The sequence below is a fragment of the Mus caroli genome, unplaced genomic scaffold (assembly GCF_978045245.1).
Source record: "Mus caroli unplaced genomic scaffold, Mus_caroli_1 scaffold_15, whole genome shotgun sequence".
Lineage (NCBI taxonomy): Eukaryota > Metazoa > Chordata > Mammalia > Rodentia > Muridae > Mus > Mus caroli.
Window position 1 is genome coordinate 99533747 of NW_028227270.1, and position 19958 is coordinate 99553704.

Consider the following 19958-nt stretch of genomic DNA (forward strand, 5'->3'; position numbering starts at 1 on the left):
ACTGACTAACATGTTTTCTTTAACCAATTCTGTCAAGTATTTGAGGGTTTTGTTTTTATTTGGGGGCAATTGTACAGGGAATCTTAGACAATGGGTATTCTCTTTCAATCAATTCTTTTTTCATCACCCAATTGAGTAATTCCCTCCAATCTTTCCATTCTCAGTTTCCATACTTGCTCTTTATCTCCACCGTGAACTCATTTCTGTCAGGTGACTTACTTAAAATTTGTGCCTGACTGCTCCACCAAATTTTCATTTCCCATGAAGAAAATACTCAAATGAATTGAAGATCATAGAAAAGTATTGCATAACAACATAAGGGAGCTGGAGGAATTATCTGAGGAGTTATACAGATGTGTATGATGACAAAAAAAATCTTTAATGCAAAGAAGCCAGGACCAAAAAGGTAGTCACAAGCTCAAGGCCAGTCTGGGGCTACATAGTGACTTCCAGGTCTGCCTAAGAAACATAAGGAGACTCAGTTTCAAACACAAACAAGAACAAAAACTGTGTGTGCATGTATACAAAAACCAGATTCATCTTATTTTTGCTACAGTTTTTGATAGTTACATTTTATAATGATTTTGTGCTCTGTTATATTTTTGCATAGGGTTTCACAATGTTTTACAGGCTAGCTTTGAACTCCTGGCTTACAGGATCTTCCTTAACCCTGGGTATCTAGGAAGAAACACAAGTCATCATACCTGGATCTTTGCTAATTTTGAAAAGCTACCATCATACACAACCTTGTCTTTGACAAGAGCAGGTGTGCTTCTCTTAGAAATATCAAAAACAGAAAAGCTCATTCTATATAACTGTTCTTGCTGGTACAGAAGATTTCTTCCTGAAAAAAAAAATCAAACAGTAGCATTTCACAGGTTCTACTTGTGAGTTATTCTTGGCTGATCTTGAAAAGAGACAATTAATAATATGTTTCCTTGACCAGGTCACCTTGGGCATGAAGTCAGTGGACACCCCCAAAGTCCCCTAGAGGACTCTCCACAAGACCTTAGGACCACCTGTGAGTGAAACACAACTTCTGTTCTAATCCAATGGGGCGGGACCTGAGACAGCATTAGGGAAGCAGGAAAACCGGCCTGACCAGGGTCACAACACCCTTCAGGTCGGTGCCAGCACCAGGTCACCTGGGCGCAGAGTCAGCGGACACCCCCAAGGTCCCTAGAGGACAGCTTCTAAGAAAGACCCCATTTCAGGCTCCAGACATCCGGGCACCTTCCCTGCAAGAGGAGAGGTGTCCGCCCTGCCTAGGAGGGCTTTGCCAGAACACCTGGGGGAGCCATCTTGGTTCCCAGATCCCTCCAAGACTAGTCTGCACAGGTGAGAGTGTGGACTACAGAAGCTAACAGCTTCTGCGACAGGCCAAAGCGACACAGATTCTGGGACAGGCCCTGTTTTCGGCCTTCATCTTCTGCCAGGAGGCAGGTCCAAACTCCAGATATATGTGCACCTTCCCTGTAAGAGGAGAGCTTGCCTGCAGAGAGTGCTCTGACCAGTGAAACTAAGAGGAGAGAGCTAGTATCCCAGGTCTGCTGATAGAGGCTAACAGAATCATGAGAGGAACAATCTCGAACCAGAGACAACTATAACAACTAACTCCAGAGATTACCAGATGGCAAAAGGAAAACATAAGAATCTTACTAACAGAAACCAAGACCACTCACCATCATCAGAACGCAGCACTCCCACCTTGCCCAGTCCTGGGCACCCCAACACACCCGAAAAGCTAGACCCGGATTTAAAAACATATCTCATGATGATGGTAGAGGACATCAAGAAGGACGTTAATAACTCAATTAAAGAAATACAGGTGAACACAGCTAAAGAGTTACAAGTCCCTAAAGAAAAAACAGGAAAACACATCCAAACAGGTGATGAAAATTAACAAAACCATACTAGACCTAAAAATGGAAGTAGACACAATAAAGAAAACACAAAGTGAGGCAACGCTGGAGATAAAAACACTAGGAAAGAAATCTGGAACCATAGACGCGAGCATCAGCAACAAAATACAAGAGATGGAAGAGAGAATTTCAGGTGCAGAAGATTCCATAGAGAACATGGGCCCAACAATCAAAGAAAATGCAAAATGCAAAAAGATCCTAACTCAAAACATCCAGGAAATCCAGGACACAATGAGAAGACCAAACCTACAGATAATAGGAGTAGATGAGAATGAAGATTTTCAACTTAGAGAGCCAGCAAATATCTTCAACAATATTATAGAAAAAAAAAAAAAAAACCTTCCCAAACCTAAAGAAAGATGCCCAGGAATATACAAGAAGCCTACAGAACTCCAAATAGACTGGACCAGAAAAGAAATTCCTCCTGACACATAATAATCAGAACAATAAATGCACTAAATAAAGATAGAATATTAAAAGCAGTAAGGGAAAAGGGTCAAGTAACACATAGAGACAAGCCTATCAGAATTACACCAGACTGTCCACCAGAGACTGTGAAAGCCAGAAGATCCTGAACAAATGTTATACAGACACTAAGAGAACACAAATGCCAGCCCAGGCTACTATACACAGCCAAACTTTCAATTACCATAGATGGAGAAACCAAAGTATTTCATGACAAAACCAAATTCACACATTATCTTTCCATGAATCCAGCCCTTTAAAGGATAATAACAGATAAAAACCAATAGAAGGACGGAAACCAAGCCCTAGAAAAAGCAAGAAAGTAATCCTTCAACAAACCTTAAAGAAGACAGCCACAAGAACAGAATGCCAACTCTAACAACAAAAAAATAAAAGGAAACAATTATTTTTCCTTAATATCTCTTAATATCAATGGACTCAATTCCCCAATAAAAAGACATAGACTAACAGACTGGCTACACAAATAGGACCCAACATTCTACTGCTTACAAGAAACCCATCTCAGGGAAAAAGACAGACACTACCTCAGAATGAAAGGCTGGAAAACAATTTTCCAAGCAAATGGTCTGAAGAAACAAGCTGGAGTAGCCATTCTAATTTTGAATAAAATCGACTTCCAACCCAAAGTTATCAAAAAAGACAAGTAGGGACACTTCATACTCATGAAAGGTAAAATCTTCCAAGAGGAACTCTCAATTCTGAATATCAATGCTCCAAATGCAAGGTCAGCCACATTCATTAAAGAAACTTTAGTAAAGTTCAAAGAACACATTGCAGCTCACACAATAATAGTGGGAGACTTCAACACACCACTTTCATCACTGGACAGATCATGGAAACAGAAACTAAACAGGGACGTAGTGAAACTAACAGAAGTTATGAAACAAATGAATTTAACAGATATCTACAGAACGTTTTATCCTAAAACAAAAGGATATACCTTCTTCTCAGCACCTCATGGTACCTTCTCCAAAATTGACGACATAATTGGTCACAAAACAAGCCTCAACATATACAAAAATATTGAAATTGTCCCATGCATCCTATCAGATCACCATGGACTAAGGCTGATCTTCAACAACAAAATAAATAATAGAAAGCCAACATTCATGTGGAAACTGAACAACACTCTTCTCAATGATACCTTGGTCAAGGAAGGAATAAATAAAGAAATTAAAGACTTTTTAGAGTTTAATGAAAATGAAGCCACAACATACCCAAACTTATGGGACACAATGAAAGCATTTCTAAGAGGAAAACTCATAGCTCTGAGTGCCTCCAAGAAGAAACTAGAGAGAGCACACACTAGCAGCTTGACAACACACCTAAAAGCTCTAGAATAAAAGGAAGCAAATTCACCCAAGAGGAGTAGAAGGCAGGAAATAATCAAACTCAGGGGCGAAATCAACCAAGTGAAAACAAGAAGAATATTCAAAGAATCAACCAAATCTGGAGCTGGTTCTTTGAGAAAATCAACAAGTTAGATAACCCCTTAGCCAGACTCACTAGAGGGCACAAGGACAGCATCCTAATTAACAAAATCAGAAATGAAAAGGGAGACATAACAACAGATACTGAAGAAATCCAAAACACCATCAGATCCTTCTACAAAAGGCTATACTCAACAAAGCTGGAGAACCTGGATGAAATGGACAAATTTCTAGACAGATACCAGGTACTAAAGTTAAATCAGGATCAGGTTAATGATCTAAACAGTCCTATATCCCCTAAAGAAATAGAAGCAGTCATTAATAGTCTCCCAACCAAAAAAAAAAGCCCAGGACCAGATGGATTTAGTGCAGAGTTCTATCAGACCTTCCAAGAAGATCTAATTCCAGTTCTTCACAAACTATTCCACAAAATAGCAGAAGGTACTCTACCCAATTCATTTTCTGAAGTCACAATTACTCTGATACCTAAACCACAGAAAGACCCAACAAAGATAGAGAACTTCAGACCAATTTCCCTTATGAATATCGGTGCAAAAATCCTCAATAAAATTCTTGCTAACCGAATCCAAGAACACATCAAAACAATCATCCATCCTGACCAAGTAGGTTTCATCCCAGGGATGCAGGGATGGTTCAATATACGGAAATCCATCAACGTAATCCAGTATATAAACAAACTCAAAGACAAAAACCACGTGGTCATCTCCTTAGATGCGGAAAAAGCATTTGACAAGATCCAACACCCATTCATGATAAAAGTCTTGGAAAGATCAGGAATTCAAGGCCCATACCTAAACATGATAAAAGCAATCTACAGCAAACCAGTAGCCAACATCAAAGTAAATGGTGAGAAGCTTGAAGCAATCCCTCTAAAATCAGGGACTAGACAAGGCTGTCCACTTTCTCCATACCTATTCAACATTGTACTTGAAGTCCTAGCCAGAGCAATTCGACAACAAAAGGAGATCAAAGGGATACAAATTGGAAAAGATGAAGTCAAAATATCACTTTTTGCAGATGATATGATAGTATATATAAGTGACCCTAAAAATTCCACCAGAGAACTCCTAAGCCTGATAAACAGCTTCGGTGAAGTAGCTGGATATAAAATTAACTCAAACAAATCAATGGCCTTTCTCTACACAAAGAATAAACAGGCTGAGAAAGAAATTAGGGAAACAACACCCTTCTCAATAGTCACAAATAATATAAAATACCTTGGCGTGACTCTAACTAAAGAAGTGAAAGATCTGTATGATAAGAACTTCAAGTCTCTGAAGAAAGAAATTTTAAAAAATCTCAGAATATGGAAAGATCTCCCATGCTCATGGATTGGCAGGATCAATATAGTAAAAATGGCTATCTTGCCAAAAGCAATCTACAGATTCAATGCAATCCACATCAAAATTCCAACTCAATTCTTCAACGAATTAGAAAGGGCAATCTACAAATAAATCTGGAATAACAAAAAACCTAGGATACCAAAAACTCTTCTCAATGATAAATGAACCTCTGGTGGAATCACCATGCCCGACCTAAAGCTGTACTACAGAGCAATTGTGATAAAAACTGCATGGTACTGGTATAGCAACAGAGAAGTAGACCAATGGAATATAATTGAAGACCCAGAAATGAACCCACACACCTATGGTCACTTGATCTTTGACAAGGGAGCAAAAACCATCCAGTGGAAAAAAGACAGCATTTTCAACAAATGGTGCTGGCACAACTGGCAGTTATCTTGTAGAAGAATGCAAATTGATCCATTCCTATATCCTTGTATTAAGGTCTAATCTAAGTGGATCAAGGAACTCCACATAAAACCAGAGACAGTAAAACTTATAGAGGAGAAAGTGGGGAAAAGCCTCGAAGATATGGGCACAGGGGGAAAATTCCTGAATAGAACAGCAATGGCTTGTGCTGTAAGATCAAGAAACGATAAATGGGACCTAATAAAATTGCAAAACTTCTGTAAGGCAAAAGACACTGTCAATAAGACAAAAGGCCACCAACAGACTGGGAAAGGATCTTTACCTATTCTAAATCAGATAGGGGACTAATATCCAATATACATAAAGAACTCAAGAAGGTGGACTTCAGAAAATCAAATAACCCCATTAAAAAATGGGGCTCAGAGCTAAACAAAGAATTCTCACCTGAGGAATACCAAATGGCTGAGAAGCACCTGAAAAAATGTTCAGCATCCTTAATGATCAGGGAAATGCAAATCAAAGCAACCCTGAGATTCCACCTCACACCAGTCAGAATGGCTAACATCAAAAACTCAGGTGACAGAAAATGCTGTCGAGGATGTGGAGAAAGAGGAACACTCCTCCGTTTTTTGTGGGATTGCAAGCTTCTACAACATCTCTGGAAATCAGTGTTGCGGTTCCTCAGAAAATTGGGCATAGTACTACTGGAGGACCCCATAATACCTCTCCTGGGCATATATCCAGAAAATGTTCCAACTGTTAATAAGGACACATGCTCCACTATGTTCATAGCAGCCTTATTTATAATAGCCAGAAGCTGGAAAGAACCCAGATGTCCCTCAACATAGGAATGGATACAGAAAATGTGGTACATTTACACAATGAAGTACTACTCAGCTATTTAAAAGATTGAATTTATGAAATTCCTAGGCAAATGGATGGACCTGAAGGGCATCATCCTGAGTGAGGTAACCCAATCACAAAAGAACTCACATGATATGTACTCACTGATAAGTGGATATTAGTCCAGAAACTTAGAATACCGAAGATACAAGATACAATCTGCAAAACACATGAAACTCAAGAAGAACGAAGACCAAAGTGTGGACACTTTGCCCCTTCTTAGAATTGGGAACAAAACACCAATGGAAGGAGTTACAGAGACAATGTTTGGAGCTGAGACAAAAGGATGGACTGTGGAGAGCCGTGGTGCGAGCAATCACTGTGGAGAGCCATGGGTGCCGCGAGCAATCGCCATTATAAGATGGCGCTGGCCTCCGCTGTGCCTAACTAGTAAACAAGCCTTGTGCGCAAGTGCGAGAGTGAACTCACTCCTAGTCACTGCCCATTCTCGGGGTGTAATAGTGGGGTGATGGGCGAGCAATGAATCAGGAGCTGTCACGCCACATCAGGTGCTGAAACGTCATGGCTGAGGGCTATATAAGCGACTCCATTTTCTGGGGTCGGGCTCTTCCTGAGAAGTAAGCAATAAAGCTTTGCCGCAGAAGATTCCGGCTGTCCTGAGTGTGTTCTTGCCGGTGGGGACAAAAGCTCGGGATAATGGACCATCTAGAGCCTGCCATATCCAGAGATCCATCCCATAAACAGCCTCCAAACGCTGACACCATTGCATACACTAGCAAGATTTTGCTGAAAGGACCCTGATATAGCTGTCTCTTGTGAGACTATGCCAGGGCCTAGCAAACACAGAAGTGGATACTCAGTCAGCTATTGGATGGACCACAGAGCCCCCAATGGAGGAGCTAGAGAAAGTACCCAAGGAGCTAAAGGGGTCTGCAACCCTATAGGTGGAACAACAATATGAACTTACAGTACCCCTCCAGAGCTCGTGTTTCTAGCTGCATATGTATCAAATGATAGCCTAGTCGGCCATCATTGGAAAGAGAGGCCCATTGGTCTTGCAAACTTTATATGCCTCAGTACAGGGGAATGCCAGGGCCAAGAAGTGGGAGTGGGTGGGTAAGGGAGTGGTGGTGGTGGTGGTGGGGGGGGTATAGGAGACTTTTGGGATAGCATTGGAAATGTAAATGAAGAAAATACCTAACAAATAACATGTTTCCTCACATTTTTATTTTATTATTTCTACCTATATTTTTGGATATACCATGTTGTATGTATATATCTACAAGGGTATGTATTACCTCTTTGGTCATTTCTTTATAAAATATTTTCACAATGTCTCCTTAGGAGTTTTGATTTGATTGCTGTGATGAAACACCAAGACCAAAAGTAACTTGGGGAAGAAAGCATTAACTTAATCTTACAACTGTATTTCATCACCTAGGAAAGTCAGGGCAGGAACCTGAAGGCAGGAGCTGATGCAGAAGCCCATAGAGGAGTGTTGCTTTCTCGCTTACTCCCCATGGCTTGCTAAGCTTGCTTTTGAAAGATCCTGACAGAATGTAAAAGGACACAGAAGCCCTGAAATTGGCAAGATAGACATCAGTGTTAGCAGAACTAGCTTCACTGATTTAAAAACATAGAGGTGCACAATGCTCTGGCCAATCCTTGAACCTGTGTGTCTGCCAATGTTTTGACCGTTCCTTGACCCATGTGTGTGCCCACTGATGAAGCCCATTGCCAGGTGTTTTTAATATTGGTTGCTAAAAAAGAGTCAGAAAATCTCCCCAGCAATCACAGCCCGGCCAATCCTGAGTTGCTACACCTGCACCAGATTCTTTCCTTGTACCCCTCCCATACCCATTTCTTGAGACTAGACATTGTTTAGATCTGGAAATCCCCTACTCCCCCCTTCTCCTTTCTCCTCTGAGGGCCTATAAAAACTGGGACCTCTTTCCTCTCGAGGTCGACTCCTCTACCCCTGCGTGGGATACGAGTCGTCCCCAGAGCTCTGGCTTTCCCCAAATAAAGCCTCATGTGATTTTCAACAAGCTTGGTCTATCGTGAGTTCTTGGGTGTCCACTATTGTCCTGAGGCCTGAGCGAGGGGCTCCTCTTGGAGTCTTTCACTTTCTTATAAGACACAGGCCAACCTGTCCAGGGTGGTACCACACACAGTGAGCTGGGCCCCATCAGTCATTAATCAGAAAAATGCCCTACAGAGTTGCCTACAGCAATCTGGCAGAGGCATTTTCTCAATTGAGATTACCTCTTCCCAGATGGCTCTAGGTTATTTCAAGTTGACAAAAACTAAGCAGTGCAGTGAGGTTGGCTATTCTGTGGGTGGAGGGGACATTTCTCCTTAAGTAAGAAAAATAAAATCTGAATCAGAGCCAGTCTCGTGCTCATTTTGTTAACCCCATACTGAGGCAAAAGGGTTTGCTTGAATTTGTGCCAGCCTGGACTTCACTGTGTATGTGTATAGCTGGCCACTGTGAACTATGTAATGTCAAACGAACTCAGAGTCAAGCAAATGCACATGCTGGCAATAAGATGGAAGATTCAAAGCATTCCCTCTGTTCAGTGGTTCTCAGAGCCCTGTCCCAGACACTCTGCCCTTTCCTGGAAAGGTCAGCAAAGGATTCTAGGATGGCTTTTAGCTTCAACTGACTTTACTGAGTTGTGAGGCTATTTGCTTAAGTTTTGTTTTCTTTTCCTTACTTCTGAAAAGCAGATTCATGGTTTCTAGCAGATCCAGCTGCTACATCAGTAGTTCTCACCCTTTCTCATGCTGTAACCCTTTAATACAGTTCCTCCTGTTGTGGTGATTCCCCCCCCCACACACACACACACAATCATAAAATTATTTTAGGTGCTGCTTCAAAACTGTAAGTTTGCTACTTTTATGAGCTATAATGTAAAATTCTGATATGCAACCACTGTGAAGGGATTGAGACCCACTGTGCTAAAGTCTTCTCTTCCTCAGAACTGTTTTTTTCCACCTTTCAACATCAATCGAGATGTATCTGAACTGTCCCAGCTCTGCAGAGAAGAATCAATCTAACCTTTTCCCTCAGGCAACAGCAGGCCCAGCTAGATTTCTTCTTTATTTTGGCAAGGAATTTTTCTCTGCCTCTTCATTTACTAGAAAAAAAGAAATAGGAATCATAATTTCTCTCATAAGGTTGTGAGCATGTGCTTGTACAAACAAGAAGCAATGTGTGAATCCTCTGAAAATGCGCATTGATAGAGGAATGTGCATAAACACTGTTCTCTCAAACCTCTACTAGAAGTGCCTTCGCTAATGGTAAAGATTGTGTTAATAGGTTTCTTATAGCCTTGTGATGATTTTGCAACACCAATCAAAGATGCTGGAGATTGAATTCAGCAAGTTTCTGTCTTCTTTCTCCATTAAGAATTGAACACAGAAAACCTGGGAGTAGTAGTACCAGACTGTAATTCCAGTGTTTTATGGGATGGAGGCAGGAGCTCAGCTCCATAGTAAGTGATAGCGTGTAACAAATGAGTTGTGAGCTTAAATAAACCCCCACTCACCCACCCCAGGTTGCTTTTTGCCATAGTGGTTTTTTTTTTTCACAACAATAGAAACCCTAACTAAAAATTTTATCCCATGAAAATAAGATTGCTTTTTATTTGCATAACTGAAAACTTTCACAGTAAAAGGTTAAAAAAAAAACACCTAAGTATGTTCTAATGGAGGTTTTTAGGACAGGAATGTCTCCCTACATCTTCAGAAGTTGCTGGAGGCATTCTTCACCATATTCTCTATCCTCGTAAAGATATATGGAATCTCTCTACTCGAACTCTGTAACACTGTGTACTTAATATGAAAACTGTAGGGCTGCCTCAGACTCTAGAACCTTAGCCAGTTAGATGCAAACACAAATGGTCCAAGTTAGAACTTCTTCAGAAAGCTAGACCCAGATTTTCAGTGTTGAAGAATATTTCATCAGTCCCTGGAGTAAAGGTTTTCTAGCACCCATGCACAAGGCACAATAGGGGAGCTAAGACCGCAGGAATCTGACTAGACATAAAAGATTCAGATTGACAAACAAATAGTAAAGAAGGGACACTCCAAAATCCGGAACCATCCATTCAGGAGAAAACTGCTGGCTAAGAGTGACTGTTCTGGAAGTCCTTGTAAATCCAAATGGTGGGAACACTTCAGTGCGATCTCATCCAGAGAACACCTCCATATCCTCAATTAGTAAGTCTCATTCCAGTTACTTTTTAAACAGGAAAGATAATCCACCTCAAACTATAACATCTAACGCTGGACAGTGTGTATTGGCCACACCCTCTCTTCTGCAGGTAGTGAGGGCTCCAGGTGTCTTCAGCTCACTGGCAAGTGCTCACCAACCCCAGCAGGTGTGCTACAGATCACTGTGAGACAATTTTTTCCCCACGTGGCTCCTCTGATGTTGAGCAAGGTATGAAGTTCGGGTAAAGCCCTTCCCGCATGCTTCACACTGGTAGGGTTTCTCACCCGTGTGGATTTTTTTATGTTCAAGAAGGCTTCTCCTCTGAGTGAAACTTCTTTCACACTCACTGCACTGGTAAGTCTCAGGAGCTTCAACATCTTCCCCCTGGCCTGCCACCGTACTCTGACCTTCCCAGGCCTCTCCCTGCAGAGGCTTTGGAGCAGTTTTATCACCATGGATCCGCTGATGTCTCAGGAGATGTGAGCTACGCCTAAAGGCTTTGCCACACAAGTTGCACTGGAATGGCTTCTCCCCAGTGTGAATTTTGTGATGTTCAAGGAGGCTGCAGCTCTGAGTGAAGGTTTTCCCACAGTCATCACACTCGTAGGGCTTTTCCCCAGTGTGGGTTCTCTGGTGCTTGATGAGGTTGGAGCTGTGACTGAAGACTTTGCCACATTCTTCACACTCATATGGCTTCTCACCAGTGTGAACTCTCTGATGAATGACAAGGGCAGAGCTCCCAATAAAGGTCTTCCCACAGTCTTCACATTCATAGGGCTTCTCTCCTGTGTGGATTCTTTTGTGTTTGGTCAAGCCTGAACTCTGAGCAAAGCTCTTCCCACATTCACGGCAATAGAACCGCCTGGTTCCTGTGGCACTCTTCTGTGTTGTCTGTAACTTGCTTTCCTGCTCACTGGCTTCTACACCTGTAGGAATGGGGACAGTGTCTTCACCCAGGAAGCACACTGTCTGCTCAGGCTTTTGTTCCCTGTATTCTTCAGCTCGAGGCAAGTCCCTGGTCTCAGGCTTCATTTCCAGCCCTGAAACACAATTGTCAGCAAGTGTTTATTATGCTTTGCAAGGAAGAAAGCTCTGAGAAACAGGGCAAGGAGCAAATGTTACAGAGCTCTCTGCATCCCAAGAACAAATATTTAAATGCAGGAATAAGTGCATGAATACATGGAACAACCGGGATGCTGGTGAGGAAAAAAACCTGATGGGAATCAGGATTAAATGGAAAAACAGGAAGTGTGGGGGAGGGGGAGGTAAGGACCAAGACCAGGATCCACAATGGCCAGCCAGTCAACACAAAAATCCCTAGAAACCATTTAATAAAACATGAAAGGTTTACTTGGTTTTTGTACCTTATAAGTCCTTTTCACTATCTAGAATAGTAGGATTCTGTATACCTCTTTTCTCTAGAGAGACTTTAGGCAGGCGTCTAAAGAAAAGGCGGGGGAGGGGCACTATGATGGGTGCATGGTCCCTAAGAACAGGAAGGCTGAGATGTAAGCCTAAGATTAGACAGGAAAGGTTGGACCAAAGCAACCCAAACAGCAAGGAAAAGTATTTCTGAGCCATGTTATGGGAAACTAGGGAAGTAAGGACCGCAGAAGTTCATGGCCAGTCAGCGTTATGCACTGGCCCCCTGCTCTTCTTATTCCAGGCAGAGACAGTGTTCCCTACAACAGCTGACAAGGGGGTTCTACGTTAAAGAATTCTGTGGCTTCTGATAAGCCACATTACCCTGTGTGACTTGTTACTCGCCTCTAAGGTCAGGGACTATAGTCAGCATCTAAGCTCACTTCTAGACTTCCGGATTCTGCTTGGTGGCCCAGCCTCCCATCCCTGCCAGTGCAGAATAGAAAGGGGGCAACATTTACTGAGCATTTATGTGAACAAACCCTAAGGATTGAATCTGCTTCATCTCATTTAAACTGACCAGAACACTGGGGCAGCGTAGAAATCAAAGTGACAGTCGGAAGGTTTTAAGAATTAAACAACCATCACTAACAGGCCTCCAGCGTGGTCATTCTGAAACCAGGCACACAGCAAACTGCTTCTGTGAGTCAGGTAGCTTCTAACACACAAAGGAAAAGACTTCGGGAGCAGACAGTGCCTGCCAGGTTTTTCTAAGGAAACTGGGATACCTGCCTTTCATCTCTACAGAGATCCCTCTGAGATGAATCTGCTCTTCCCACCCAGGTGAGAGAGTCAGTAGCCCCTAAAATGGCTAATCCCTCTAGGACCTGCATCTCATACTCTCAAACTGAGGTACATGCAAAGGCACATGCAAACTGTTTAAAGGGGCTCTTAAAGGGAGGTAAAGTGTCTAAAGATATTCCTCCACTTACACAAAACTCTAACCAGGTACTGTGCTACATGCCTGTAATCCAAGCACCCGAGAGTCTAAACAGTGAAGATCTCAGTTCATGTCACTACACGTATGACAGTAAGTATTATCACATGATATATAAATGGTCCAGAACATGAAAAGGCTTGGAAAAAAAGTTTCCAAATTTCCAAAGATTTACATTGTCAAACTCAAATTGAAGGCCCATTGAATTAGATTTTTTTTTTTTTAATGAAATAAAACCTGGGTCTTAGGTGAGAAAAAAAATCAGGAGAAAAAGTAAAAATATTATTATAACACCAAACACTGAGGACTTCAAGCAAGAAATGAAAGACTGAATGAATATGAAAATCCAGGTTATATAATCATCACACTAATACTCCAAAATGGCAGGCTATATCTGTCCTCTGCAACTCTAAGTCTTTGAGGGCAGAAGCCTGGTGTTTATGTCCTTCACTGAGAGTATACTTTATTATAATTTAAGATGACAAAATAAGGGTTTAGTGGTATCTTGGTGGCATAGTGCTTGCCTAGCATGGATGAAGCCCTCAGCAGGAACCCTAACATTGCCCCAAACAAACAAAACAAAACACTTAAACTAACATTATTACCAAAAAAAAAAAAATTAATTTGCATTTCCTGAATTGTACTTCAAAAAAACCACACACACAAACAAATAAACCACCATCAATAAAGGGCCAGAGCAAAGCACTGGGTTAAAAGGGTCGGAGAGCACAGAGAATCCTCCAAGGCAGCCAGAGAACAGAAAGGGCCTCTTAAGTGAACCCCAAATGAAGACTGGTGCTGCTAGGAAATGATGAGAAACTCTGAGTCTGGTGTAAAATTAGGAAGACGGTGGAGAACTGTAGAGAAAAATACTGTCTTACCCACCGTTCTATTGCTGTTCTATTGCTCTCTTAGCATGTGCAAGGCCCTGAATTGGCTAGCTCTCTCTCTCTCTCTCTCTCTCTCTCTCTCTCTCTCTCTCTCTCTCTCTCTCTCGCTCTCTCTCGCTCTCTCTCGCTCTCGCTCTCCCTCCCCCCCTCCTTTGCCATCACCCCCCCCACACACACACACACAAACAGAAACATACTCACTCACAAATATATGCTCACCTCTGGCCTGTAAGGGTGAACACTCCAAAGATTCCTGAGATTCATGCTTGAAGAGTGACTTCATTGCCTGGGAGTGGCTACTTTGTGAGTCCTGGGATGGTGTCACCACTGCCACCTTGCAGCAGAGAAGTTCTCGACTCCATTCCCCCGTTGAAACCTAAAAGTCATTCATTTACTTTTTATTATTCAATTGAACTTTCCCATCACACTTTGTCGGAGGACTCTATATTATCAGGCACTATTCTAAGAGCTTCATGAAAATGTTAACTCATGGAAATGCGGAGAGCCTGTGGACTTTGGAATTGTTTGGAATTTTGTAACTGGAAACTGAGGCCCAGTTTAAGTAGCTCGTCCTTGTCTTGTAGCTTATAAGTAGCAGTGCTGCAATGGGAGCTCAGACAGAGCAGTTGCAGAGCCTGTGGATTAACCATGGCTTTGCTTCCTTGTTCTGTCCCTCTGTCATTACGAAGCTGATGGGAAAATCTATGAAAATGTCAACATTTCTCTAAAAACAATAAGCATACTAACTTCCACCCAATGGGGTTTTTAAGAAACTAACAAATTCAATTGCAGCTTGTGAAGTCAAGTAACAGAGAACATGACAGACAGTGCATCCTCCTGAAAGTCTAGTTTCCTTGCAGACATTGATAGCAAACTGATGCTCAGAGTTTCCTACATCCTTTTCAGAGAGTAAAGTTCTAAGACTTGAATTGACTTCCCACTGTTACAGAGCTCAGGACAACTCCAAGTCTGGAACCTTGGTCTCCTGGCCACAAGGACACTGGGGGTTGCAGAAAAGAAATCCCCTAAAACAGGCCAGAGTGTGTTTATACATGTCAGTTCGTGTCGCCCTCAACCATAGCCAGAGATGATTTTCTATGCAGTCAGTGGCAGTTAATTCAGAGATTCATAACTGGCCCAAGAGCTGAGAATAAGTGACTATCCAGTACCCATCCTCAAATAGGACATCGACATCAACCCCTGACTCCTAGGGCTCAGTGAGCCTCGTGGAAGACAGGACAGAAAAATCATAAGAATTGGGGAATGGAGACGTGTAATTCAAAAGGCTACCTTCTGGGAAAGACATGGTCACTGACCCATAAACTCACTGACACTATGGTTACTGCACAGGATCAAGACAACACGATCAGTCAATGGGACAGCAAGCAGCACTCATGGAACTTGGTAGTTTGCAAAGGGAGGGTTGTATGAAGGGGAGAAGGGGACATGTGATGGCTGGAAGAAATTGAAGCTGAGCTGTTGGTGAATATGATGGAGACGCAGTGTTGATGTGTATGAAATTTCGAAAAAGGTTTTGTTTTGCTTTAGGTCAGAAGATAGAACACCCTGTTTTCTACCAAACTCTTAAACAAGGTATACAAGCATTTGGATAGAAAAAAACTCTTAGATTCTAGGCTCTAAGAAAACTGTAGAATTCCCCTCACTGTCAAAGGGAGAACTACATTTGTGTGTGTGTGTGTGTGTGTGTGTGTGTGTGTCATAAGCACCATATTACTGCCAGCAAGCCACTGCAGATGTTGTTTCATGTGACAAGCCAATAAAACACCTACAAAGTCATTTGTGCCTATTCCACTGCTCAAACCTGTCCTTGTGTCTTGCTCAACACACGAGTAAGAAGTACCTATGTAACCTTTCACTGCTCTGCTCGACACATTCTACCCCAGCCTCACTAGGACTGAGTTCTTCCACAATCCTTTTATTTTCCTTTATGCGATTAATTATCCTGAGGGGCCCAGGTCAGTCCGCTGGTTGCCTCAGGTTTCCAGCATAGACAGACTTTGCGGGCTCTAAGCAATGCTTTCCTTGGATCTTGCTTGGTTTCTGACAGGCACAGGGCATGGGTCTAACTAAACCTGTTCCTTCTACCTGTGGAGGTGTGTCATCCAGCTGCCTGTCCAAGTACTCCAGCAGCGCCACCACCTCCTCCCCGCTGTCGGGGTGCTGCTCGCGCACCCAGGCCTGCAGCTCCCCTGGCAGGATGGTCAGGAACTGCTCCAGCACCAGCAGCTCCAGGATCTGCTCCTTGCTGTGCATGTCTGGCCGCAGCCACTGTCTGCAGAGCTCGCGGAGCCGGCTCAGCGCCTGCCGGGGCCCGGCTGCCTCTGGGTAGCGGAAAGCACGGAAGCGCTGGCGGGAGCGGTCAGGGCCAGGACTGCCCAGCCAACTGGTCTCCTCTGCCAAGGGGGAGATCTCTTCCTGTTCCACTTTCACCACTAGAAGCCCAGTGCCCTCTTCTGCAGATCGGGCGTTTAGGGCTGCGGACGTTCTGGGTTCTCTAGCCATTCTGTGCCAACTCAAGGCTCCTCTAGCTACAAGCTGTATCTGCAGAAGATTCTCCCAAGATGGGAATTCAGACTAGATCTATCTCCTCCCTCCCCTCGTGCTCCGGGACACCCAAAGGCACAGCTGCAGAGGTGTCACCTACAATCCTAGTCTTTACGGAACCTCTTCTGCACTCCACCCTAAACCCACAATAAATATTCTCAAGGGATGCTCGGGGCAAATAAACTACATTCAGACTCTGGTGGAACACAGGAAGCATTGTGGGAACCCAAGACACTTCCGGCGCCCTCTAGGATGCTCTTCTCTGTGGTTCTTTCCATGTTAACCCATTATTGTTGGGGAAAGGATTGTAGACTCTGGGTAACACAGGAGTATATGTTTAAGCAGAGGAAGTAAGTTATCCGGGACCTTTGGTTCTTTCTGATCTAAAGCTTGCCTTCATAATTGTCACAGTGCCGACTCGAAAATTCAGCTGGCAAGTAGACTTTGCAGAATGGGGAATGCAGGTGGGAAAAAGTAAGAAATTTGGTATGTCTTAGAAACCGTGAAAGAAGCAGGACACTCACTTGTCTGAAGGGGCCTGTCTGTCCCTGGTCCTGCCCTCTTCCTGCTGTTCCCTTTCCTCCCACTCCAGGCCAAACTACTTGAGAGAAGAATCCTCCAGATCCGGACTCAAGATCCTACTTCCCACCACTTCTTAAGACACTATAGGCAGTAAAGAGCCAGTATAGTCTACTATGGCACCTATCCAAATAACTAGAGATTTCCAGCTCTTCAGCAAAAAAGTTTGTGCATTGCAAGCATCCAAACTCCCTCTATGCACTTCCAGAAACTTTCTAGTCCCCAACCTCATAGACATTCCATTCCAACTTCATTTCTTCCTGTTTCTCTACAGCCCTGGCTGACACACTAACACAAAGGTTAGATGCAAGCACTCCCAAACCTGAGAAAGGTGAACTGTCATCGACTAAAAGAAACTCAATAGACCGATCTGCCGGGTGCCATGACAAACTTTACTTCGGCCATGACTAGAACCAAACAACTGTTGTGATGGGTGAGGTGGTGCAAGCTTCCTCCATCTGATATTCTTGCTGAGGCTGTTTCGAGGTTTAACTGGAATCTGATCTTCTTGTAGAATCCCATGGAAAGCTACCCAGTGCTATTCTAGGATCGAATGGTCAGAATGTCCTAGCTAAATTACCTAAGCTTTGTTGAAACTGCTTATTTGTTCAGGAAACCCCTCCAGCTAAGTCTTTATCTTAGCTGCCTATTTGTGTGGAATCTCTTTGTGGCTGTCTAACTGCTTGTCTTAAATTCGTTTAAAACTGCTTGCTTTGAACCGAGGGAGATGCCTTGATGAAGTCTCTGCACTCAAAAATCCCATGCTCTGGACACTGGGGGCCACACCCAGAGGCACTCCCAATACTGCTGGTGTGGTCCCAGCTGGCTGGAATAAAGACTTTGATTGTTTATACACTGTGTCTCAGTTACCATCTCTGGTAAGCTTCCCATAACATTGTAAAAGGATACAGCTAAGACATTGGAGAAAACTAGAACTCAGGAATACTAAGCAATTATTGGGAACTTAACTGTTAGAATGGTACTATGGTTTTTATAAGATTTATTTTTATTTATGTGTTTGTGTGAATACCATATGTGTGCTAGTGCTTGCAGAAACCAGACAAGGACGTCAGGTCCCCTGGACCTAGGGCTGCAGGCAGTTGTGACTTGAACTCGGGTCCTGTCATAGTTAGGGTTTCTACTGCTGTGCTAAACACCATGACCAAAAGCAACTTGGGAAGGAACGAAGTGATTTGGCTTACAAGTTCCCATCACAGACCATTATGAAGTCAGGGCAGGAAGTGAAACAGAATCCTTAGAGGAATGTTGCTTGCTGACTTGCTCCCTCGTTTATTTGAATTGCTCTCATGTATTTCCCAGGACTGCCTGTCCAGAGATGGCACCATGCACAGCGAGGGCTTCTTTCAACATCAATCATCAGTCAAGAAAATACCACAGATTGTCTACAGGCTGATCGGATAAGGGCATATTTTCAGCTGAGCTTCACTCTTCTTAGACAACTCTAGTTTTGTCAAGTTGTCCAAAAACAAAAACAACTAACCAACACAGGTCCTTCACAAGCAAATGTTCTCAACTGCTGAGACATCTTTCCTGTCTCTCTGTCAGTTTTTGTAGTTATTCATTAGAACTTTATATGGAAATACTTGTACAGATGGATGAGCCAATAGAATGTCTAAGATTTGCTAAAGCAAACTTAAGGGGGGAAAAAAAGAAGGTACCATAAAATAACACAAACGTGATATTTGTTGAAGCTGGGTGAGAGGCATATGGAGATCCATTGTAATGTTCTTTGTACAGTTATCAAAATTTTTTTAAAAAATTTTAAAAAACCACTTCCATAGCAATTTTCTTTTTAATTAAGCAAGATCCTGCCTTACTTCATTAGTGAGTAATTCAGTCCAAAAGCTACTAAGTAGGGCTAAAAAGAGATGGGAAAGGAGATGGCAGCTCAGACCAGAGTGAGGCCCCATTCTGGTTTAAGCTGTTGTGATATGTATTAATCTTGTCCATTTGAGTGGATTTGGAAAATCCATACACCTTCTATACTCTGGTCACAAAAGCTATAACCCCACAAACAGAACATCATCTTGATGGATTCATTATAGGGTGGCATAGCTGGGGTGGGGGTGAAGAAGAAGAGGCAGAGCCTAACTGGAGGAGTGGGTCTTTGATGCTTTGCCCTTAGGGGCTATCACTTTCTCTGGCTCCTTCATGTATTCCCTTTCTCTGCTTCCTAGAAATCTAAAATGCGCAGAGCCCCTGACTCCTCTGATGACCACCGTCCCTTTCCTGCAACAATGGACTGAAATCCACCTAAAAACCATGAACGAAATAAGTCTTTCCTTCCAATATCAGGGATATTGTCACAGTATCACACAATTAACTAATATACAAGACATATTAGTTGCTTTCTCATAGCTGTGATAAGTACCTGACAAGAAGCAACTTAAGAAAGTTACATCTAGGCTCTCAGTGTGAGGGTACCACCATCCATCATGGCAGGAGCATGGCAGCAGAAGTGGCATGAAGCTACTTGGTCCTGTCTACATCCTAGCATATCAGGAGGCAGGGAAAGAGGAAGCCTGGTATTCATCTGGCTCTCCTTTTCTTTAGTCTGTGATTCCAGCCTATGTGACAGTGCCACCACCCACATCACCGTGCTTCTTCTTCCCTCAGACAGTCCTCCCTGGAGACGCCAACACAGACACATTCAAAGGTGTCCTGGTTAGTACCACAAGTTGTTTATTCATTTGGGAGGTAGGTGTGGATGCATACCCTTGAGCACATGATCCTGACTGTGGAGGCCACAGAAAATCCTTGGATTTCAAACACCATTGCTCTGAAGTTCACCATGTAGCCTAGGCTAGCTGGCCAGTGAGCCTGGGTGATTCACCTATCTCAACCTCCTCTGCACTAAGACTACAAGATTTTTTATACCAGTTTGTGGGGA

The 19958-nt window shown here is 42.9% G+C and overlaps 1 protein-coding gene across 1 annotated transcript; it reads right to left on the reverse strand.

The window, feature by feature from the left end:
* Positions 1–10064: 10064 nt before the first annotated feature.
* On the reverse strand, positions 10065–16911 carry LOC110308635 (zinc finger protein with KRAB and SCAN domains 3-like). Its single transcript, XM_029468177.2, has 3 exons — positions 16010–16911; positions 14123–14279; positions 10065–11694 (listed from the first exon to the last, which is right to left on the reverse strand). Exons 1-3 carry the CDS (start codon positions 16424–16426, stop codon positions 10826–10828), a joined length of 1443 nt encoding a protein of 480 aa, XP_029324037.2. The 5' UTR covers positions 16427–16911; the 3' UTR covers positions 10065–10825.
* Positions 16912–19958: the final 3047 nt, after the last annotated feature.

Excerpts from the sequence above, each read along its gene's own strand:
- LOC110308635 (XM_029468177.2), bottom strand. The coding sequence starts at position 16,426 with ATGGCTAGAGAACCCAGAACGTCCGCAGCCCTAAACGCCCGATCTGCA. Across the intron at positions 14,280-16,009 it reads TGGATGACACACCTCCACAG|GTTTCAACGGGGGAATGGAG; the intron begins GTAGAAGGAACA and ends AATGACTTTTAG. Across the intron at positions 11,695-14,122 it reads TTCACCCTTACAGGCCAGAG|GGCTGGAAATGAAGCCTGAG; the intron begins GTGAGCATATAT and ends ATTGTGTTTCAG.